The sequence below is a fragment of the Chrysemys picta genome, chromosome 9 (genome assembly GCF_011386835.1).
Source record: "Chrysemys picta bellii isolate R12L10 chromosome 9, ASM1138683v2, whole genome shotgun sequence".
Taxonomy (NCBI): domain Eukaryota; kingdom Metazoa; phylum Chordata; order Testudines; family Emydidae; genus Chrysemys; species Chrysemys picta.
In genome coordinates this window covers 104,638,255-104,661,967 of record NC_088799.1, presented here as the reverse complement: position 1 = coordinate 104,661,967, position 23,713 = coordinate 104,638,255, and the positions used below count along the sequence as shown (strand labels likewise).

The window sequence follows — 23,713 nt, the reverse complement described above, 5'->3', positions numbered from 1 at the left end:
AGATTATACACTCTACCATCATGGCTGCCACCACCAGCATCTCCTGTGACCCCAGGATGACAGTGATCCTGAAAAGCACCCTAACCAGACATGGCCAATGAAAGGGAGGGAATCAAGGACATCACCATCTCCACCAGATTAGGCTAAGTCCTGAACAGCACCTAGGAGAGACTTTATTCCAGGTGTCATCACCTCCCTCATGTGTCCTTTCAGACTCAATTTTATTTTCTCTCTTTCACCTTCTATTTAATCAGAGCCTGGCTTAGCCAGCTGGGACTGCATCTTGTGCAATACTGTTATAAATTGTAAGTCTGTGACCAGTGAGGCAGTTAAACAGCCCAATGCTGGTACAAATTTGCAAGATCTCAAAGTGCCTAACAAGACCTTGTGCTGTGGCCATGTTTTTCCAGCAGCAAGGCTTCAGACTGAAGTTAGCACCGAAGACACAAGCTATATTTTCTATAATTTCTCTCTCCTCTTGTGTGTGTGTTGTCCTACAGAAAGCAAAATCAAACTCTAACAATGGCAGCAACAACAGTTCCAAACCAGGTCAACTAATTTCTTTTTTCCCCGAAAAGGATAGCTATTACCACCTTTAATCTGCTAAACAAGAGGTTTTACTTTTAAAAACTCTCTACAGCTAAAAGGAAAGGAAAGAAAACATATTGGTAAAATAAAAGCCTTACTTAATGCTTTATATTTTAAAATACTTTTACTGTTTTTTCTTCTTTTTCTATATCTTCAATACAATGTTATGCTTCCACAACACTCATCAAGCTAAGGTCTCTGTACTCAAAAATCCCAAAGTACATTTTACTGTTTAGTGTTGTAAAATAACAGGCTCAGGTTAACACTTTTAACTCTCTGGACCCATCTATTCCATTAAAATTAATGCAGCTCCTCTCACCTGCAGTAACTGGCCAGGGTGCAGCGATCCCAGGAATGGAGATGTGTGACAGTAAACAGTCTCTCCGTATTTACAATCTGGGGCTCCAGGATCCTTGCCAGGTTTCTGTAAGAGGCAATGCCACTCTAGTTAGCACTCAGCAGCAGGAACTGCTACCAAACAGCAAACCCGGCACGTTATTGCGCGAAAGCACAGTCCACACCAACTACTAAGCTTAACTAGTTTAAAGCTTTAATAAGACACTTTTAGGAAAATTTATTACCACCTTATTAAGCATAAAGCACAAGTGACTTGGATAGAGCAGGATAGTGTAAGGATTGCCCAGTCTTGGGGTGCAGGTAGCATGTTTTTCTTATTACATTTATGCTGATCCAATCTGGTGTGGGTCCTCCACCTCCCTTTGCCAAACACACATTCTTTATACCTTGTTTTGTAACATTATGCAGCTGCAAATTATCAATACTACCTTATTTATGAACATTTTATTTTTTTCAAATTAACTATTTTTGTGTGTGTTTTGCTGGGCTATCTTGATTATCACTTCAAAAGTTTTTTCTCTTACTTAATTGGCCTCTCAGACTTGGTAAGACAACTCCCACCTTTTCATGCTCTCTGTATGTGTATATACATCTCAATATATTCCATTCTATGCATCTGAAGAAGAGGGCTGTAGCCTACGAAAGCTTATGCTCAAATAAATTTGTTAGTCTCTAAGGTGCCACAAGTACTCCTGTTCAATTTGTTTAGGTGGTCTTGATTAGGCCTGTACACTGAGGCTAGCCAAGCCTGAAGGGGATGGAGTCGCAGACTGGTATGCTGTACTACATATGTACAAGCGGCCATATGGCTGAGCAGCTTCAGGCAATTTCATGCCATAGTGGTGGGGTATCATCACCTGAGGTTCTCTATGATGGCACCCATGGTGAGAAAGCGAGTTTCCAGAAGGAATGCCCTGGCTTGACCGGAGTCCAGGAGAGCTCCGATGAACTCTGTTCTCTGAGTCGGGGTTAGGGTCAACTTTGCTACATTCAGTATGAGGCCAAGCCTGTGGAATGTCATCTGAACTAGGCTCACATGAACTTCCACTTGGGCTCTGGAGCAGCCTTTGATTAGCCAGTCGTCGAGGTACAGCAATACTTGCACCTGCCGTTTCCACAGGAAGGCTGCCACGACTGACATGCACTTGGTGAACACCCAAGGGGCCGAAAGGAAGAACCGTAAACTGATAGTGGGTGTTGTTGAGCACAAAGCAGAGGAACTGTCTGTGGGATGGGACTATGGACATGTGAAAATACATGTCCTTCAAGTTGAGGGCAGTATACCAGTCCCCCAGAGCCAGGGAGACCATGTGGAACTTTATCTTCTTCATGAATTCGTTGAGGTTTCACAGGTCTAGAATAGGTCTGAGTCCACCCTTGGTCTTCGGGATTAGGAGATACCCAGCATAGAACCCCCACCCCTGAATTCTAAAGGGACCTCCTATACTGCCACGAGTTGTAGGAGCATTTGCACCTCCTGTATGAGAAGTTGCTCGTGAGAAGGGTCTCTGAAGAGGGATGGCAAAGGAGGGTGGGAAGGGTGAGACTATCCCAATGCTATCGTGCTCAAAACCCATTGCTCTGAGGCGATTTGTGCCCAGGCATGGTAGAAATGGGATAGACTATTTACGAAGGGAGGGGAAGGATCCAGGATCTGAACTGGTGCGTCACCCCCGGGCGCACCTTCAAAATTTTGCTTTGGAGGCTGGAGGCTGCTTTGCTGAGCACTGGGCCCTGGTTAGAGGGGGACTGAGAAGGTCTCCGTCTGTTACACCTGTCCCGCTTCCTGCTATAACCCTGTCCAGGAGGAGCTGAATAGAACTGAGGAGCAGGCTGCAGTTTAAAATGCTTTCTTTAGGGGGCTGGTGTATTAAGCCCCAGGGACTTCAGAGATGCCCTTGAGTCTTTTAGGCTGTGGAGCTTAGTGTCTGTTTGCTCCAAAAACAGCCCTACACAGTCAAAAGGCAAATCCTGAATGGTCTACCAGACCTCGTGCAGGAGCCCTGACACCTGAAGCCATGAGCTTCTTCTCATGGCCATGGCTGTTGCCATGGTACAGGTTGCCAAGTCTGCCGAATCTAAGGAAGCCTGCAAGGAGGTCCTCAAGATGACCGTCTTCGTCGAGGACCGCAGCAAACTCCCAGCAGGAGTCCGCTGGAAGTAGTTCTTTAAATTTAGACATTTTCCAAGAATTAAAACTATAGTGGCTAAGGACTGCCAGCTGATTGGCAATGCGAAGCTGGAGCCCCCTGGTAGAATATACCTTCCTACCAAAGAGGTCCAGCTTCACCACCTCCTTGGATTTAGGTGTCAGTTCCAGTTGTCCCTGCCTTTCCTTTCGGTTGGCAGCCTCCACCACCAGAGTGCCCAGCTGAGGGTGAGTGAACAGGTACTCATACCCTTTAGAATGCACAAAATACTTCCTCTTCATCCCTTTTGCTGCGGGGGGAAAGAGAAGCGGGCGTTTGTCACAATGCTTTAGTAGTGTTGTGGGTGGTCTTAATGAGGGGCAAAGCCACCCTCGAGGGACCTTCAGGCACCAAAATGTCGACCATGGGGTCGGTCTCCTCTGACACCTACTCCATCTGCATGGCCAAATTCTGACCCACCTGTCTGATCAACTCCTGGTAGGCTCTGTTGTCCATGGCTAGCAGTGTGGCAGATGTGCCCGCCACTCCTTCATCAGGGGAAGATGAGGAAGATGCCCACAGGGGCACCAGGTCTTCCTGCCCCTCTGGCTCGCAGGCATCCCCCATGCCAAAATGCCCCGAGTGGTGCCGGGAGCGGTGCTGGTCTCCGGGCCCAGGCCCATCTCAGTACCAGCCCCGATGCTGGGTCCCACTGTGGTCTCAGTGCCAGCCTGCGTGCCCATCTCTTGTCCACAGGGAGGTTCCCGGGCTACAGATGTTGATGATGGAGGGGCCCGTGCCTCCGAAGCCACAGACAAGGATCTGGACCCCAGCTCTTGAGCTTGGTGGTAGGCCCATGGGATCCAGAAGGGCCATTGAGCTCGTGCCTGCCATGACATCATAGGCAATGGCTGCCCTTCCTGTTGTCTGGAGCAGTGCCAGCTTCGCCTAGAGGCATTCGACTCTGCCTCCAAGTCCGATAAGGACTCCGACCCTGGCAACCATGGCGATGCAGAGCGAGAGAGTGCCAGGGAGCAGTGCCACATCATCGCCAGCTTGCCCATAGAGGGCATGGTGCCTTTTTACGGTGACGGTGCCCATGTGGGGGACTGCACCATTATTACTATGAGGTCCCCAGCTACCTCAAAGGTGTCCAGCGTGGAGGTACGATCTAAGTCCTCCTCCCAAGACTCCCGCACCAGGGAGTCCACTAGACCCAGATCCGACGGACCTCCCTATGAGGCCAGAGTCAACTGTGCCAGCTGAGTCGGAGCCAGAGCAGGATGTCCCGGCGTGGGACACACCCCGCTGGTGCCTCCTCGTTCCACTGCTATTCTGGGAGAGCGACCTCTGTCTTTTCTTTTGTGCAGCACCAGAAAATGGGAACGGTGCCGGGCACGCACACTGGAGGTCGTCTTCGGCGCCGGGGAGTGATGGTACCGAGGGTTCCTGGAGCCCGTCTTTTCTTGGCGCCACAGCCTCTCTTACCCAGGCCGGCGTGCTCTGCAATGAAGTGTCGGGCATGGGCTCGGATGCCGCCTGTGCAGGCTGGGGACAAAGAGCTGACTCCATGAGGAATAGTTTCAGCCTAAAGTCCCTCTCCTTCTTAGTCCTTGGGCAGAAGCATCCACACATTTTGCAGTTCTCAGTCTGATGGGCTTCCCCCAAAAACACTTTAAACAGGAGTTGTGTGGGTCTCCCTTTGGTATAGGCTTCAGACAAGACCCGCACGGCTTAAACCCTTGAGATCGAGACATGCCCCAGTCCCCAGGAGGGGAAAGGTGGTGAGAGGAACCCCCAACTGAAACTTATCTAACTAAGAACAACTTGAACTAACTAATACTAAGTTTTAAAATATTTACAGATACAACTAGAAAGAGTCCACTAGGCGATTGCTTGCTATAGCAAGAGAAGAGCTTCTCCAACAACCATCACTGGCAGTAAGAAGGAAGAGGTGGCGAGTTGGCAGAGACCTCTATATACCACCATGAAGACGCCACTCCAGGGGGCTCCACAGCCGACCCGACAGGTACTGCTAGGGGAAAAAAACTTCTGACGACTGTGCATACAGCCACACACACCTACTTGGAATTGACATGAGCAAACACTCGAAGAAGAATTGGTATGTATACTAGCAACGAATTGCATCAACTGCTATTAACTTTAGAATTTTTGTTTTGTTTTGACGGTTATACCAGCATATTCGTCCTGACATGTGAGTGGCCCTTCATGCTACTTGTTTAGATGCAGTAGACCAAGTTCCATTAAACCCAGACAGTACCCACTGGTGTTTTTTCAAATGATATTACGCATCATTTTTGTACTATTCTGATTTTATAAATAAAAATCTGGGGGAACTGTTACTGCCTTTTTATTTCTCTTGATGCAATCCATGGATAAATTATTTGAAACGTTCCTGATTTTCCAATACACATTCCTGCTAGTTTCCATGGTTTACAGCTAGTTTTTAGTAAGTTAATTTTTATTTGGACTGACTTTGGGTTTTTTTTTAGGGGTTTGTGCCTGTCTGATTTTAATTAATACACTAGCCCAGGGGTCGGCAACGTTCGGCACACGGCTCGCCAGGGTGCTTACCCTGGCGGGCCGGGCCAGTTTTATTTACCTACTGACACGGCAGGTTCAGCCGATCGCGGCCCCCACTGGCAGCGGTTCGCTGTCCCGGGCCAATGGGGGCAGCGGGAAGAGGCGCGGGCGGGCGATGTGCTGGCCGCGGCTTCTCGCGGTGCTTACCCTGGCGAGCCGCATGCCGAACTTTGCCGACCCCTGCACTAGCCCTAAAATTATGCACCCTAATTTTACAAAATGTAGACCTCAATATGTCCCCTTCTAATGCTCCCATAGAAAAAAAATTTGCCATCCCTTTTTTACATTGAGAATACGGTACTTTTAAGTTTATTTTACCAGCGTTTTTAGTGTCATTGTAATTAAGGTTACTATGCAGATTTTCAGCCACATCTATTTTTCTAATATCCAGTTTACCTGTGGCAAGCATTGAAATATCTGTTATTGCTGGCTTTATCCAACCACCCAATTGTAGTTGTAGTCCGGAATGAGTTTCCAGAGTTTGTTGGGCGGGAGGTTTAGATTGTGTGTTTTGGCTGGTTTAATTTGTATGTTCAAATTTATAGTTCAACAAACACAAAATATTCCAACAAAGCCATTCTGTAAAATATTAACAATAGTGTTATGCTTCCCCTTTAAACATTTTAAACTGGTTAATGTGAAACCATGTTTCACTTTCGCTTTTCTTTATTCGTGTGTACCCAGTACACACCAGGACTTGTTTTTTCTCTCTCTTTCTTTTTAACTGTGTGATTGAATTGTTCAGCTGCTTTTTATTGTTCCACCCATATGTTTCTGGCTACCCATAAATGGACACTTTTTGGTTGCCCTTTTAACTGTGACACCCATTGATTCATTAGTGCCTGTACTAGATCTGGGCTAGCACATAGTAAGTGTTCTGGCAGCATCATTTTATCCCCCATTATAATTTTACAGGGAGTTACCTCCATAACTTTATGAGGGGTAGCTCACAAGGCCATTAATGTCAGTGACAACTGAACATTCCCATTCCTTTTATTCTATCTTTTTAGGTATTTTGTAAGCATTAGCTTTAGGGTATTATTAATTAATTATTATTATTATTATTATAACTATTTTAGAAGACTGAGGATGGTAAGCAACATGCTATTTTTCCTGTATACCTGGTAAAGCCATTGTGGTACGCATAATTTCATCAGTAATGTGTGTTCCTTGATTTGAGTTTATTACCCATAGATGCTCCTATCTGGTAAAAATTTGTTCTAGCAGAAGCTTAGCAGTCACAGTTACTCTGCTAGATTTCATGGGAATAGCTGTCCCCCATTTAGAAAAATCATTAACAATGACCAAGGCAAATCTATTCCCTCAAGCAGTTTTAGGTAAGGGACCAGTGTAATTAATTTGTAACTAGACTCAAGATCCCTTTATTTGTTTACGTTCTAATCTGCCCTTATTTTTTTAGGGCCTGGGTCAATTTGAGCACACATGGCTAGGCAGTTTTTAACACAACATCTAACATTTTGTTTCATTTGTGGCCACCACCCAATTTGTTGTATCTAGGCCACAATGTTTTTAACTTCTTGATGCCCCCAAGAAGCACTTCACTACTCATATATATAAATTCAGATTGTAGCTGTGTAGGAAAAACCCACAATCACATCCACTCAAATTTTTTCCCAGGGAAAAAATTCTGAGCGCTCCCTGCCTAGAACAAGATTTTATATAGTAGTACCCTGTTTCTGCAAGGCCACCAAATCAAAATCCTTCCACTGTGCCTTAACAGTGCTGAAGGGGGCTCTGCTGGATTGCAATTTTTTTTTTTTTTTTTTTTTTTTTTAATTATTTCACTCTACACGCAGGGATGGTTTAGAATGAGCCTTAACCTTTACCATGGCCAGTAACATTTCCATCTCGCATTTGCTCACCAGCATTTCATATTATAGTAGAGGGGAGCATGCAAATGTTTTTAATCCCCAGAGAGAAAACCATGATATAGTCAATAAGGCAGCAGCTCAGCTAATACATTATATCTCATTGTGAGTCAAAAAAACCCACAATTACAGACTGCTCATAAAACATTCCCAGAACTTTGGCCACCGCTGCCAAAAGGAGCAAACTTAATCGTTACTGATGGCTGTATGGAAGACTCCAGGTCCATGTTTATCAAGTCAAATCTTGCTCTGAGAGTGTCCTTTTTTCAATAAATAGAGCCATTTATGAATATTTTACAGGCTTGCTCTGTTTTCTTATTACCATGTTAATGTCCTAAGGGAAGAGGTCCCATACCATGTGTCCGGCAACGGGCATTCAAGAGACTCTTCTGGGGTTAACAAACCACGGGCTAACAGCGAGGGTTTATTAGTAGAGTCCTGCAAATCCACAGATATCCGCATCAGCGGATGCAGATATCCGCGGACCATTTCTGCAGATTGCAGATGGATGCGGATACAGATTTGTATCTGCGCAGGGCTCTGTTTAGCTGAATGGAGTTCACAAGAAGTTACAGATAAACACCTCATGAAAGATCCGATGCAGAAGATCCATAGCTTCAATCTCCCACGAAGCTCACGGGCAACCCTAACCCATATCCGCACAAACCATGGGAGATGCGGATATTTCCTGCACAAATGGAAAATTAAAGACTCTCCAGTGTGCAACTGTGGTCACCCAGAACAGACCATGGAACATATATCAACTCAATGCCCATTCACAAATACAAAGGAGGCATCACAGCGACACACTCTGCTACTCCAGATGCAATTATCTGGCTTAATCATCTGAATGTAAAATTATAGTTGTCGCTCTACAGTTACATCAGCCATACCAAGAAGACGATAAAGCAGAAAAATTCCCTTTTAGATTTGTTTATAACATTAAATATATGACTTAATGTTTAAACATTATTATACATTTCTTTACAACTCACCCGCTTGTAGTAGTTCTTTATCTTTGTTGCCATGCCAACCTGCATCATTAAAGGGCCATTTTCCTCACTATACTCAGCAAGGATGAGGTCACCATCCTTACCAGTTAGGTCCTGTGGTGTGCGCATGAAGAACATCTCACCACCTCCTGAAGCCTGCCGCTCCTGCTCTCTCATCTGTGTGAATGCAAGAAGAGAGTATCAGGGAAACAGCATGCCAAGCAGATGTACCATGGCAATGGAGACTTTGGACAGATCTAGATATACAAAGAAACACTGCTTTACCTTGGCTTTCTTCTTGATATGTTTCAGCAGTGGCTGCACAGAATGGGGTCCTGGCTGGGACAAGGTCCCAAAGGAATATTTCTTCAATGGAGGGCGATGAAATTGTCGGAGCTTCATAGGACCCATATGGGTGGGGAAGAATGGCTGGCGAAGTTCCACTGCAGGGATAGAGTGCTGGGATCAAGAGAGAAACAGACACAGAGGACAGACATCAGTACAGAGTCCAGTCTACAATGGCCACACAGAAAATAACCCCAGAGTCTTATGGCAGTGCCTTGAAATTTCTTTACTCCATTAGCAGCAAAGGTGACCAAGGTGTTTGGACCCCCCAGAGACAGGTTCTCTCACAGAGATCATGTCCAAACATGACTCACTTTCTGTTGTGCACAAGAGACAATGTTCCCCCGGTTAACAGTTCAAAGAGCATCCAAATGTGGAAAGGAATCTTTATTACTTAAAGAAAGGGAAAGCATCCCTATATTTATAACCAGGGAAGAAGTGCATTTAGAATTGTGTAAATTTTTCCCATTGCTTAAGAGATAGGAAACCTAGCTAGGATTTTACAACAGTACCCTTCAAAATATCACAGTGAGCGGGGGAGGGAGGAGATCTCATTGCCTTGGTTTACATGAGTGTTGACTCAGATTTACCAGATTTATGCATCCGAAGAAGTGGGCTGTAGTCCACGAAAGCTTATGCTCTAATAAATTTGTTAGTCTCTAAGGTGCCACAAGTACTCCTGTTCTTTTTTCAGATTTACCAATGTCTAAATGATATTTGATAATCTCCTGGTCAAATAAACTTGGCAACAGAAGCACTGCCTCAAGTCTCCACAGCACAAACATCCACAGAGATCCAGTAAGAGCAGTGCAGACAGAGGGTGATTCACTGAACAAGTCTGGCATGGTACAATGATGGGATATTCTACTGCACACACCACAGTTTGACACAACCCATGGATAGTGCCCCAGGATTTTGCCTTAAACAAGGAAATAACCTGAACAATGAGGATCTGAGGGGAACAGCAGTGTGATAACTTACAGACACAGAAGGATAACTATTTTGATGCCAGACAAGATCCAATTAAATCCCAGCATGAGATTTCTGCATGAAGGTAAGGAGATCTGTCTCCACCCTAAAGTCAGCCCCATTGTAACTACCTGGATGATGTTCCCTCCAAAGGTTCCTCGAAGCCCCTGCTGTTTGGGATAGTAAAACTCATCATTGGAGAGATTCCAGGGATCCTTCACCTCCGGCTGAGACATATTCTGATTTAACACCAGGAAAAAAAAAAAAAAAAAAAAAAAAGTCAAAAATTACTCCTCCTAACCCATTCCTATCCCCAAAGCACTGAGATGCCCAGTGACCTGCTGTGGTTCTTCCTTGATGACGCCTGTTTTTCCCAACAGGATCCGACTCTTCTTCAGAGATGATTCTTTCTTGTTCTCCTTGGAGGGAGAGTTCAAAGTCATCTCTTCCTTTTCATCAGGAATTTCTAATAATGAACACAGAAGAGGCAGAGTGTACTCCAAAAGCTATTCCTGAAGATTCTCTACCATCAGCACAGTTTCTTTCTGACCCGGAAAAGATCTCTACAGCAATTCAAAATCTCTTACCAAGTCACCACTTGCCAAAATACCAGAATGACTCCATCGCCTTCCACATTTGCCATCACAAGTGCAACTCCCTGACAGTGAGGAACCAATGCCCCAGAGCACAAATAAAGGCTCTATCAGGGCATCCCTAGTAAAAATTCAAGAGCTGTTTTTAAGTTATATTGTTCTAGAGAAGATTCAGGGAGCAAATATGTAGCGAAATGGGAGACAGACACAGAGACCCCAGAAAAAAAATGCAACTCCAGCATGGAGCTTCTGTAGCCTGGAAGGCCTGCTCTCAGTCTGAGTGAGCAGGAGCCTCAAGCTGGGGACACTGAAAAAGGTGGTCATAAAATTCTTCTCCCTTTGCTCCCTCACAATATGTTGTCTTCAAGTAAGGTTAGGATGTTGGTCATTTGGAAGGGAAGGCATTAGGACATGGATTCATTTATTTGTTGTATAATTTAGTTTGGTTCACTTTTCCTGGTCTACTGGTGCTCTGAACATGAAGTTGGAAATGCAGGTGCCAACTTGTTAGAGTGATCAATTTTGTCTTAGTTTTGTTGGATCATTTGTAAATATCTTTCAGAATTCTTTAAAACACAAGAAAGGTAGGAACGTTGGCCCAACCAGTCAATTCTTGCCACAGGGTAGCAGCAAGAATGGACAGCCACCCACTGGAGATTCCCATCTACATAAAATATCCCTGAAACACAACTATTATTCCACACTCCTATTTTCACACCTGCAGAATAGGATGCACCTATCTTTCCTCTTCAAGCCTCGTTTTTGTACTTTTGTAGGCACCGCCTGCCTTCTAAGTACCCCCTGCTTTCCAATAAGTGCCCTCATTCCCTGCTCTGCTCTTCCCAGCTGGTCTCGAAGTATCAGCCCCAAGAAGAGACAGAGACAAAGGGCTAATGCCATGATCATACCCAGGATGATGTTTTCATCATTTGGGTCGAGTGTCAGGACTGGAGGATCCAAGAACATTTCCATCGCCTGGTCATCCCAGATGATATTGTCTTCCCAACGGCCATATACTAACTCCTCATTATCGATTGGGAAAATGGAGAACCAGGGTTTATCTTCATCCAGGGCAGCTGCAAAGATAGCAGAATGTGATCTTTGATGGTTAACACTCCACAAAGACTACTATAGCAACTTTTCAATTAATCCCTTTTGTCCCATTTCAGTTCTACTCAATCTTTCCCTCCTTCCCAGGGCTCTTGGGTCCATGTCTCCAAAGGCAAAAAAAATGCATACAGAACCTTATACTGTAGCAGGAACAGAGCCTTCACATAAGCCTATACCCTACTACAATTGGACAAGAGGTCTCCGAAGAGCTACACGTGGCCCCCACGACATTTTGCCATTAAAGGGGAAGACCTTCAGATAAGCAAAGTAAAAGATCTCAGAGAGGTCACAAGCCTCTTAGGAGCTCTGATAACTCATGAAAGCCCATGGTACTTTGCTTTATGGGGGATAAGGAGAGACTCTCTAAGAGGGATAGAGAAGGCCCTTTGAGAGGTTATGGAAGTCAGCAGGACATCCTGCTGACCTGGAAGTCACGGATTATAGAAGGACCCTCCTACCCCTAGTATTGAGCCCAAGTTTATACAGAAGTCTCTCTCCACATAGCCCACTATTCACAGACTAATGCTTGCTCATTACCTTGCTGCTCAGGAGGCTGTTTCTCTTTGCCCTTTGCGATGCCCAGGACCCCTGCTACACTGGGTTTCTGCACTAGTGGAATGGGTGGATTGAGCAAAGAGCCACTACGGTTCAGCCCTGGAGAGGAAAACAAGAGTAACATTAGGGTTTTTCTGATGACTGTTAAACCAGAACTCAAACCCGGATGGAAAATAGTTTCCAGTCTCTGCCTAGGGGTAGGATCCTTGCCTCACAAATCTTGACCCCCAAAGAATGTTACATTCCAGCAACATGGCTGCTGCTAGCAGGAGGCTCTGAAATGCTGATGCTAATGAAATGCTATATTTCTCCCCCAAAGCCCAGCAGGATATATTTCAGTGGGGCAGCACCAGAGTATTCTTCCCAATACCAGATAGGATCTGTGAACAGCACAGTAAGAAACACCTGCTCAGTGCACAACAAAGGTTAAAAAAACAAAACTAGATGTTAGGTTGTATTGAGAGAAAGAATGATACTGAACATATTATGTCATTATATAAATAAATTATATATCCTGACCTGCAATAACATGTTCATTCAAAGGATTCAACATGGATCTGAACAATAAAAATATGTGCAATTCCTTTAGAAAGAATACAAGTTTACAAGCGATATAAACCTTTATGTTTCAGGGCCTAAACCAAACATTCTTGCCCAAGTTTAAGAAACATTTCATATGGGCAGATTATTCCACAGCTGTTTATTAAGAGCCGTTGTCAGACATGCGATGCTGGACTAGATGGGTCACTTATGATGCAGTCTAGTAATTCCCATGTACCTATTAAGGGAACAGAAGGTTTATTCCTATCAGAGGGCAGAGTTTTGGGGAAAGAGAAGCTTCTTTCCACTGGGTAAAACTGAGGGCTCTATCTTTTATGGTGGGACCTGAGGCAGCATTTTAGGCCAGAAATCCCACCCTGGCGTGTGGATTTTACTACATAAGGGATCTTTGACTTTCCTTATTTAGTTTAAAAAGGAAAACTGAATCCACATTTCTGCTATGCACGATCTCAGTAATCCTGGAGGGGAGGCTAGAGCCAACAGCAGAATGGGGAAGAGAGGATACTGTCCAGAATATAGTAAAAGTCACTTATTTGACTGATTTTTTACAAGACAGTATTCCTCTTCTGCAGGTGTTCAACCATCTCCTCCTCAGCCTGCCCCCTAATCTGACACTACCCCACAACTAACCACCTTCCACTTCTAGCATATAGTCAAACAACTATACACAAATTCCTCTACAACTCAACTCCAAGCAGCACCTAAAACAGATTCTGTAGAGTCTAGTATGAATGAGGGCACTGGCAAAGTCTGCAATAAGTTATTTGTATATGGAAAATACAAAGTCACAGTTAGCTTCCATGGCAGGATCTAAAAGCACCACTTCTGAGGCAGATTCTCCCTCCAGTGAGCCTCCTGTGGGGAGGTCCTGGCAAGACATAGGAGCAAGATTATCAGATCAGATCATCATCTGGCAACAGCACTGCAGCACCGATGACAACTGGTCACTGCAGATGCAATGGCACTGCTGCCTGGACACCAGGGAGCCCTCCAACCAACAAGAACAGTGATACTGGGTTCCCCAGCCTCCCTGGAATCCCCCACAACTTTCTTCCCCCACAATACCCTGTTATCCCCTGCAGTCCCCCCATAATCCTCCACAGCAATGCTGGAACAATTTGTGTAGTGGGGATACTGAGAGCCATTGAATCAAACTGTAAACCCTGTCTACGATGGACACCACTTCAAGCACACCCAGCACCCCTAGTTCCAGCACCTATGCATTGTCATTCAGCCCTCCTCATCTGTACAAGGGGCTGCAGCCTGGTGATCCAGGCAGTTAACACACCATCAGCACTGTGAGGAGCAGTCTCTATACACCACAGAATCATAGAAATGTAGGATTGGAAGGGACATCAATATGTCATCTAGTCCAGTCCCCTGCACTGAAGGAGAACTACACATTATTTAGACTATCCCTGACAGGTGTTTCTCTAACCTGTTCTTAAAAACCTCTAATGATTCCACAACCTCCCTAGGTAATCTGTTCCAGTGCTTAACCACCTTGACAGTCAGGAAGTTTTTCCTAATCTCTAACCTAAATCTCCCTTGCTGCAATTTAAAACCTTTATTTCTTGTCTAGTCCTCAGTGGTTAAGGAGAACAAGTTATCACTCTCCTCTTTGTAACAACCTTTTACATACTTGAAGACTATGTCTCTCCTTAGGCTTCTCCTCTCCAGGCTAAACAAACCCATTTTTTCCCCCAATCTTTCTTCATGTTTTCTAGATCTTTAATAATTTTTGTTGCTTTCCTCTGGACTTTCTCCAGTTTGTCCACAACTTTCCCAAAGTGTGCTAACCAGAACTGCACACTGTACTCCAGCTGTGGCATTATCAGTGTTGAGTAGAGTGGAAGAATAACTTCCCGTGTTTTGCTTACAACATGCCTGCTAATACAGATCAGAATGATGTTCACTCTTTTGGAATGGTGTTACATTGTTGACTCACATTTAGTTTGTGATCCACTAAAACCCCCAGAGCCTTTTCTGCAGAACTCCTTCCTAGTCATTTTCCATTTTGTATTTGTGCAATTGATTGTTCCTTCTTAAGTGCAGTACTTTGCATTTGTCCTTATTGAATTTCATCCTATTTATTTCAGACCATTTCTTCAGTTTGTCAAGATCATTTTGAATGCTATTCCTGTCCTCCAAAGTGTTTGCAGCCCCTCCCAGCTTGGCATTGCCCACAAATTTTATAAGTGGGCTCTCTGTGCCATTATCTATATCATTTATGAAGATACTGAATAGAACTGGACCCAGGACTGATCCCTGCAGGACCCCACTCGATATGCCCTTCCAGTTTGACTGTGAACCACTAATAACTACTCTCGGAGTACAGTTTTCCAACCGGTTATGACTCACCTTATAGTAGGTTTGTCTAGGCTATATTTCTCTAGTTTACTTATGAGAAGGTCATGTGAGACAGTATCAAAAAGCTTACTAAAGTCAAGATATATCACATCTACTGCTGCCCCCTATCCACATGACTCCTTACACTGTCAAATAAGGTTATTAGGTTGCTTTGATGTGATTTGTTCTTGACAAATCCATGGCGACTATTACTTATCACCTTATTATCTTGCAGGTGCTTATAAACTGATTTGCTCTATTATCTTTCTGGGTACCAAAGTTAAGCTGACTGTTCTATAATTCCCCGGGTTGTCCTTATTCCTCTTTCTATAGATAGGTAGTATATTAGCCCTTTTCCAGTCCTCTGGGATCTCTCACATCCTCCATGAGTTCTCAAAGATAATCGCTAATGGCTCAGAGATCTCCTCAGCCAGTTCTTTAAGTATTCTAAGGCTATGTCTACACTACCGCAGTAAATTGACCTAAGTTATGCTACTCCAGCTACGTGAATAATGTAACTGGAGTCAACGTAGCTTAGGACAACTTACTGCAGTGTCTGCACCGCGCTGTGTCAATGAGAGATGCTCTCCCGTCAACTTCACTGGGAACGAGAGGAGTAAGATGAGTATTGGAGTCGACCAGAGAGCGCTTTGCCATCGATTTAGGTCTAGAACAACCTCTCTTCTAATCGCTTTCTCCACCTTCTGTAACATAAAGCTGCTCCTGACCCCAGGCACCACCTCTGCATAGCCATAGTTTTTCCCTATTCTCTGACAGCTCAGCTCAATTTTCCTTGCCCTCTCCGAGCCCCTCCCCTATCCTCACTACCCCTTGCTATCTAATCTGCTTTCCTGGATCCTCAGGGTGTCTGATGACAAGAGCTGGGGACTCAGGGAGACAAGGTAGCAGCATCCAAAAATGAGAGTAATTGGTATAACCTGAAAGTTCCATCAGCTTTTCCTTGGAGAGACAGAGTAAGTTATAATGAACAAAGAATAATTCTGGATTTACAGTTCAATTTTAAAAAACAGCCTATGTCTGAGCTTGAGATAAAAGTTTGGTGTTTGTAAAAACTGTGTTCCTTTAGCTAGAGGAGCCCCAAAATATTATAGTCTCAGGAACAATGTGAGAAAGGTTCCTTTTTAAATGTCGCCTCTGATAAAATACACAAAATTCCCCTGGCCCCTTAAGAGCAAGCATCCAAGCATTAACTTGCAAAGCAAAGGAATTTTAGTGCTGCCATAAATGGAAATCTGAACAGTCACTAGGGGGTCTCCAGTATACAGCCTTTGGTACTGAATTAGGTATGTCCAGCCCCTCATTTCAGTTAGAAAGGAGAAGGACAGCAGGACATTTCGCTGGACATGCACTTGACTTTCGATGTTCTCGTGTCTAACAGAAGAGGCCAAGCCTGTTTGGGCAGGAGGAGGACAAAAGGCTTTGGCCTCAACTTGGTTTAGCGAAAGCCACCTCCTGATGGAGAAAGAACACAACCCCACATGCTGAAGAGGAGAAAATGGGGAATTAGTTTGTACACATAACATTCTCAATTAGGCTAACGCAGAGATCCCCTCATTCCACCCACTCCCTCAGGGTGTGGGCATAAGAAAGTATAAAGGCAGCTGCCGCGCACCTTGCTGGGCATTGTACGCAGTGGCGTTTCTGGTCATACTGGAGGGCAGCCAGCCTGCCAGGCTCGCACGCTGTGTTTTAGTCCCTTTGTGTTTGACATCCTCCCCATTCCAGATCACATCATCCTCCCATTGTAGCTGTGTCACCATGAGGAAGTGCTCATCAGCCAGCAAGTCATCCTTCTCAGCCATCACTTCCAAGTTCTGCAGAGGGAAGAACAATGGCATTAGACCCTCGTTAACTTTGATTTTGCTGCTTAAACTATAGAAGAGTAGAGATTCCCTACCGTCTCCATTGTGAATCTTCCCCCTTTCCCTCTCCCACTCACATCTCTTCCACTGGCTGGTTCCCAGCCTTATTCACCACCCCAGCCCTGTTCCCTTACCTTCTCTATTGTGCTCCATCACCACCACACAACCACACGCTCACAGCCCCCTCCCCCTTACACATGCTTCCTCTCACCTTCTCCACAGAATGACCTGAAGTCTCCTGTTCTCTCGCATGCTCTTTTAGTTTGAAACCATAGTCAAATCCACTGCCATCCTCAGGGATCCCCAGCATATCATACCAGAGCTGGGCTGGCCCATAACGCCATTCAGACACCTTGGGCTTGGTATCTGTCACTTTGTCTATGTCTCCAGTAGACTGGGAAAACTTGGACTCCACAGGTGCCATCATAGTGATCTGCAGCACAGCAGGAAAAAGGAACCTGTCAGTCACCGCTTTCAGAGCTGGCAAACAGGAGCTTTTGCTTTCAAATTCTGTCTCATTCTCAGTGGAGAGGAGCATTTCCCAGAAATTGCAGAGATGCATATTCAAACTTAATAGCTGCATTAGCAAATGCTGGAACTGGCAGTCCAGCAATACGAGGACTCTCCACTGCTACAATAAAACAGTGAAAGAGTCCCCTAATTCCTTACCATACAAGGGCTCTTAACCCACTAGGGAATGGTCTCTGGAGCCCCTGCTTAATATCCAAGGAGCAGACTCTGCACAGTGGGAATGGCAGCCTAACCCCCCCCTCACCAGTATTGTCTTGGCAGGGTGACTACCTGTTACTAGCTAGAGGCCCTCCTACATCTCAGATGTCCCACCTCATCATCTGAGAGGCACTGCTCAGGAGGAGGAGGAGGAGCAAATTCATATTCCCAAGGAGACTTCTCTTCCATTCCTGCCTCAGTTGCAGCTTCACCCTCCTGGATCTGCACTTCTTGCATTAGCTCCCGATGTTTCTTTTTGCGTTTCCTCCGGGCACTACGCCAAACAGAAGGAACATTCTTCCCAGGGCCAAAGAGACGGAGAAAACGCAGCACCTACAACAAGAAGTAAGAAAGATGGTCACAAGGACAAACGACAGGTCCCTGATGATATAGGCACAAGCATTTCATACACATGAGCAGCAAGGATGAGGAAGCACTCCAAGCCCAAGAGACTTTTCCACCAAGGCAAGGCCAGGGGCAAGAAATAACTGGAGAAGTGTAACCACCTAACTTCCACAGTGCCCCCCAATTCCTGGTGCAGCTGGTGGTCTCATTATTCTCAGATTTGAAATGAATCAGAGACACTTTCCCACTGTTTGGTAGAACCTTTATTTAATCCTCAAGGATATTTTATTCTGAAATTCACCTGAAAGTTAAACCCTGAGCAGAGGCGGAACAATCCCCATTTATCCAGGGGGGGCACAACAGAATCTGGACAAAATGTCTTTTCATTCAGCATATTCCATTACCACAGACATATTGAAAAGTTAGAGAGCATGCCAGGAAAAGCCAATACAACTGTTAACAGGTTGGAGGGAACTTTTTATAAGGAAGGAAAAAGAGTTAAACATGTAAATCCTTTCTAAATGACAACTATTATGGGGGCAGAGACACAATAGTATAGAAATATCTGAAGTGCGTAAAAACCAAGGAGAATGCTGATGTATAATATTACACACAAATAATATTACAAGAATGTTAAAGTTTCAAAGCTGAACACTCAAAAGTTCAAGAATGATAGAATTAATGTTGTACATTCAACCTTAACTCTGCTCTCTGGTGCATATGCATTATGATACAAGGCGTATAATCACATACACAGGAATCCTGCCTCATTCAGTGCATAGGTTGAATGGTCCCAGGGAATGGAGCAGCTGTTCAATTATTTTTTATCTTATTCATAGATTCATAGATTCTAGGACTGGAAGGGACCTCGAGAGGTCATCGAGTCCAGTCCCCTGCCCGCATGGCAGGACCAAATACTGTCTAGACCATCCCTGATAGACATTTATCTAACCTACTCTTAAATATCTCCAGAGACGGAGATTCCACAACCTCCCTAGGCAATTTGTTCCAGTGTTTAACCACCCTGACAGTTAGGAACTTTTTCCTAATGTCCAACCTAGACCTCCCTTGCTGCAGTTTAAACCCATTGTTTCTGGTTCTATCCTTAGAGGCTAAGGTGAACAAGTTCTCTCCCTCCTCCTTATGACACCCTTTTAGATACCTGAAAACTGCTATCATGTCCCCTCTCAGTCTTCTCTTTTCCAAACTAAACAAACCCAATTCTTTCAGCCTTCCTTCATAGGTCATGTTCTCAAGACCTTTAATCATTCTTGTTGCTCTTCTTTGGACCCTTTCCAATTTCTCCACATCTTTTTTAAAATGTGGCGCCCAGAACTGGACACAATACTCCAGCTGAGGCCTAACCAGAGCAGAGTAGAGCGGAAGAATGACTTCTCGTGTCTTGCTCACAACACACCTGTTAATACATCCCAGAATCATGTTTGCTTTTTTTGCAACAGCATCACACTGTTGACTCATATTTAGCTTGTGGTCCACTATAACCCCTAGATCCCTTTCTGCCGTACTCCTTCCTAGACAGTCTTTTCCCATTCTGTATGTGTGAAATTGATTTTTCCTTCCTAAGTGGAGCACTTTGCATTTGTCTTTGTTAAACTTCATTCTGTTTAGCTCAGACCATTTCTCCAATTTGTCCAGATCATTTTGAATTATGACCCTGTCCTCCAAAGTAGTTGCAATCCCTCCCAGTTTGGTATCATCTGCAAACTTAATAAGCGTACTTTCTATGCCAATATCTAAGTCGTTGATGAAGATATTGAACAGAGCCGGTCCCAAAACAGACCCCTGCGGTACCCCACTCGTTACGCCTTTCCAGCAGGATTGGGAACCATTAATAACAACTCTCTGAGTACGGTTATCCAGCCAGTTATGCACCCACCTTATAGTAGCCCCATCTAAATTGTATTTGCCTAGTTTATCGATAAGAATATCATGCGAGACCGTATCAAATGCCTTACTAAAGTCTAGGTATACCACATCCACCGCTTCACCCTTATCCACAAGGCTCGTTATCCTATCAAAGAAAGCTATCAGATTGGTTTGACATGATTTGTTTTTCACAAATCCATGCTGGCTGTTCCCTATCACCTTACCACCTTCCAAGTGTTTGCAGATGATTTCCTTAATTACTTGCTCCATTATCTTCCCTGGCACAGAAGTTAAACTAACTGGTCTGTAGTTTCCTGGGTTGTTTTTATTTCCCTTTTTATAGATGGGCACTATATTTGCCCTTTTCCAGTCTTCTGGAATCTCTCCCGTCTCCCATGACTTTCCAAAGATAATAGCTAGAGGCTCAGATACCTCCTCTATTAGCTCCTTGAGTATTCTAGGATGCATTTCATCAGGCCCGGGTGACTTGCAGACATCTAACTTTTCTAAGTGATTTTTAACTTGTTCTTTTTTTATTTTATCCGCTAAACCTACCCCCTTCCCATTAGTATTCACTATGTTAGGCATTCCTTCAGACTTCTCTGTGAAGACCGAAACAAAGAAGTCATTAAGCATCTCTGCCATTTCCAAGTTTCCTGTTACTGTTTCTCCCTCTTCACTAAGCAGTGGGCCTACCCTGTCTTTGGTCTTCCTCTTGCTTCTAATGTATTGATAAAAAGTCTTCTTGTTTCCTTTTATTCCCGTAGCTAGTTTGAGCTCATTTTGTGCCTTTGCCTTTCTAATCTTGCCCCTGCATTCCTGTGTTGTTTGCCTATATTCATCCTTTGTAATCTGTCCTAGTTTCCATTTTTTATATGACTCCTTTTTATTTTTTAGATTGTTATTTTTTTATCATTCAGTGTGTGGTCATTTGAATTAATTTAGATGGAATAAATGGGCTAAAGGTGTTAACAAAACCCAGTCACTGTCCAACATTAAACAGGGTCCAGGGCCTGATATAGAGACACCTCAGCCTGCTTAGCACCCTGGCAAACATACCATAACACTTTTTTTAACCTTTATTAAAGATACAGAAAAGGGACACAGTTAAAATTTTAAGCAAGGCTTTTGTTTTAACAACATCCTTTGATCCCTTGCCCTTTAGCTGTCAACAGCTTTTAGAAGGAAAGAATGCCTTCTTGTTTGACTGTCTCTTAGATGGGATCTAACACTGCCTTTTTGGGAAAAGGAGAAGAAATTAGTTGAGATGGGCTGGAGGTGTTGTTGTTGTCGTAAAAGTTCAGTCTTAGAAGGAAAAGCCCCCTTCTCTGACAGTCTCTCAGCTCAGATCTAAGATGGTAATAACTCTCATCCCTGATGGCTTCTGGGATTCAGCTGGAGCTGGTAGGGGTGGTGATGTCATCTGGGTCCCTCTCTCTCTGGCCAGGACACCTCAAGGATTAGGATGATGAAGGCCCATGTAAAAGGTGGTTACAAGGAGGAGGAAGAAAAATTGTTTTTCTTAACCTCTGAGGATAGGACAAGAATCAATTGGTTTAAATTGTAGCATGGGTGGATTAAGTTGGACATTAGGAAAAACTTCCTGTCAGTGTGGTTAAGCACTGGAATAAATTGCTTAGGGAGGTTGTGGAATCTCCATCATTATAGATTTTTAAGAGCAGGTTAGACAAACACCTGTCAGGGATGGTCTAGACAATACTTAGTCCTGCCATGAGTACAGGGGATTGAACTAGATGGCCTCTCAAGGTCCATTCCAGTCCTACAATTCCATGATTAGCTGACAGCAGCAGTAAGCTGCTATCTTCTGTAAACCAGACAAGACTAGAGGCAGACAACCCTTGAACAATGGGTTACATATGGAGGAATAGCAACAGACAAGATACCTACACACATACATTTAGCAGGTTCTCTCTGAGAGGCAAGGTGGTTAACTGGTTATGACCTGAGCCTGCCATATCTGAGACATGAGTTCTATTTCTAGCCCTGACAGACATTTCAGTTACTCCTTCAGTAAAATATGGGTGCTTGCTTGCCTCCCAGGGTAAGGATGCAAGGCCTTGCTCAGTAATATGGCTTGTGAAATGCACAGAATTATTACCACCATTATTATTAATCATGTTTATTATGGTAGTGCCTAGGGCCCAACCAAGAACAGGGATTCATTATGCTAGGTCCTGTACAAACATAATAGTAGACAATCTCTGCCCTGAAGAGCTTACAGTCTAAATAGACTAGTCAACAGAAGAGTTGAGGTTCATAGTCTTTTGGCTTCCAGGCCAGTGCACCTTTTCCAGGCCACAAATGGTATTTTGATGGAGCCATTCAGCAGAGCCCTGCAGCGTGACTGGGATCCCACAGGACCTACAGGACATGCTGCCATAATAGCAGGAGCAAGTAAAACGTACTTTGTTGGGGGCGGGGTTGGGGGCAGGGGCGAAGACGACAGACTGTGGTAATTAGTTGGAAAACACTTTAAAAATTGTAAAACTTAAATTTAAGCGAGGGATAGAAAGAGTTCATGTCTAACAGACAAAGTATTTTTACATAGTTTAAACAAGATTTGTTCTATTCTTTTAGTAATAAAAATTGTGTCTGAATTCCGTTTATATATATAAAATATAGTAACCAACTGAGGGTTGGTTGCAGGGCTGGTCTTACCATGAGGCGAACTGAGGCGGCCGCCTCAGGTACCAGACTTGGGGGGGGGGGGGGGCGCCACTAGGACCCAGAGTGTAGAAAATTGTCTGCTGCTGGTGCACATGTATTCTCTCTGCCCTAGATGCACAGAGATGGTGGAGTGCTGTGCTGGAGGAAGGAGGGCACAAGAGACATAACAGGCAGGCAGGAGTAAAGGAGAGAGGGAATAATAGAAAGCAGCAGGAGCCGCAGTAAGAGAGAGGAGGAGCCTCTTATGTACCTCTCTAGCACCCCCAGGAGCCTGGACTGAATAACACCAGCTTCTCCGGGAGCTTCCTGTTTCCTGCTGCTTCCCTGAACCCACTTGAGGAGAACAGGAAGTACTAGGAGCCAGTTAGGCCCTTAAGACACTGATATCTTCCCTCACTCAGGCCCTGCTACCAGCCTGCTTATTTGTCCCCTTCAATTGAGTGTTGAGAGCCACTATAGCTGGCACAGAACAGCAGTCATGAGTGAAAGAAGAAAATGCCCTATGGGGCAGCATTCAGAAAAAGAAAGAAAGCAAAGGAAGCTTTTCTATCTAAGCAGGAAGGAGGTCTCCTGAGATACATAGACACAAATGTTCACGGTGAGCCTTCTGGCCCCAGTGAGGATATGTGTGGTGAGGAGATGCCTGATCTTCCAGTTAGTCAGAGTGAAGGTTACCTGGCAGCTACTGCAGCATCCATATGAAATGGATGTAACCATGCACATTCCTGAAGAAAAGTGTAGATCAGAGAAGAGTGTGGTGGAGGCGCAAGAAACAGCCGCTGCTGAGTTTAGTTCCTTAAATCTAGATGATCCAGGACTGTGGACCCACTTGAGCAGGAGCCCGAGGGACTTCCTTGTACTGCATGGACCACAGCAAGTGAAAAAAACTTCATGTTCTCCAAAGACAATGAAAATAGAAGTTTCCATCCAACACATTACTGGCATGAAATCCCCGATGGTGACAAAGTGGAGAGGCCATGGCTTATGTACTCAAAAACCCAGAATGCTGCATACTGTTTTTGTTGCAAACTCTTCCAGTCTAATGTTCCAGCCACATTGGGTTCTACAGGAACAAAGGACTGGAAAAATCTGTCTAGAAATCTGGCATGCCATGAGAAGGCAGCAAATCACCAGAGAGCA

General features: G+C 44.5%; 1 protein-coding gene across 5 annotated transcripts in view; it reads right to left on the bottom strand.

Moving 5' to 3' along the window:
* The window catches only part of TAF1 (TATA-box binding protein associated factor 1), a 114,181-nt gene that overhangs the window by 76,631 nt on the left and 13,837 nt on the right, over window positions 1–23,713 (bottom strand). For 4 of the 5 annotated variants that reach the window (XR_010590459.1, XM_065557403.1, XM_005286057.4 and 1 more), the window contains 10 exons: window positions 17,768–17,986; window positions 17,136–17,357; window positions 16,675–16,876; window positions 12,114–12,230; window positions 11,375–11,542; window positions 10,212–10,339; window positions 10,005–10,112; window positions 8,845–9,018; window positions 8,563–8,736; window positions 908–1,012 (listed from right to left, as the gene is read on the bottom strand). Coding sequence is in view for 4 of the 5 variants with exons in the window: in XM_065557403.1 (XP_065413475.1) it covers window positions 908–1,012; window positions 8,563–8,736; window positions 8,845–9,018; window positions 10,005–10,112; window positions 10,212–10,339; window positions 11,375–11,542; window positions 12,114–12,230; window positions 16,675–16,876; window positions 17,136–17,357; window positions 17,768–17,986 (1,617 nt within the window). In the remaining variant the exon portion in view is untranslated. The remainder of the gene's footprint in view (window positions 1–907; window positions 1,013–8,562; window positions 8,737–8,844; window positions 9,019–10,004; window positions 10,113–10,211; window positions 10,340–11,374; window positions 11,543–12,113; window positions 12,231–16,674; window positions 16,877–17,135; window positions 17,358–17,767; window positions 17,987–23,713) is intronic. The other variant, XM_042851000.2, reaches the window with a different exon arrangement.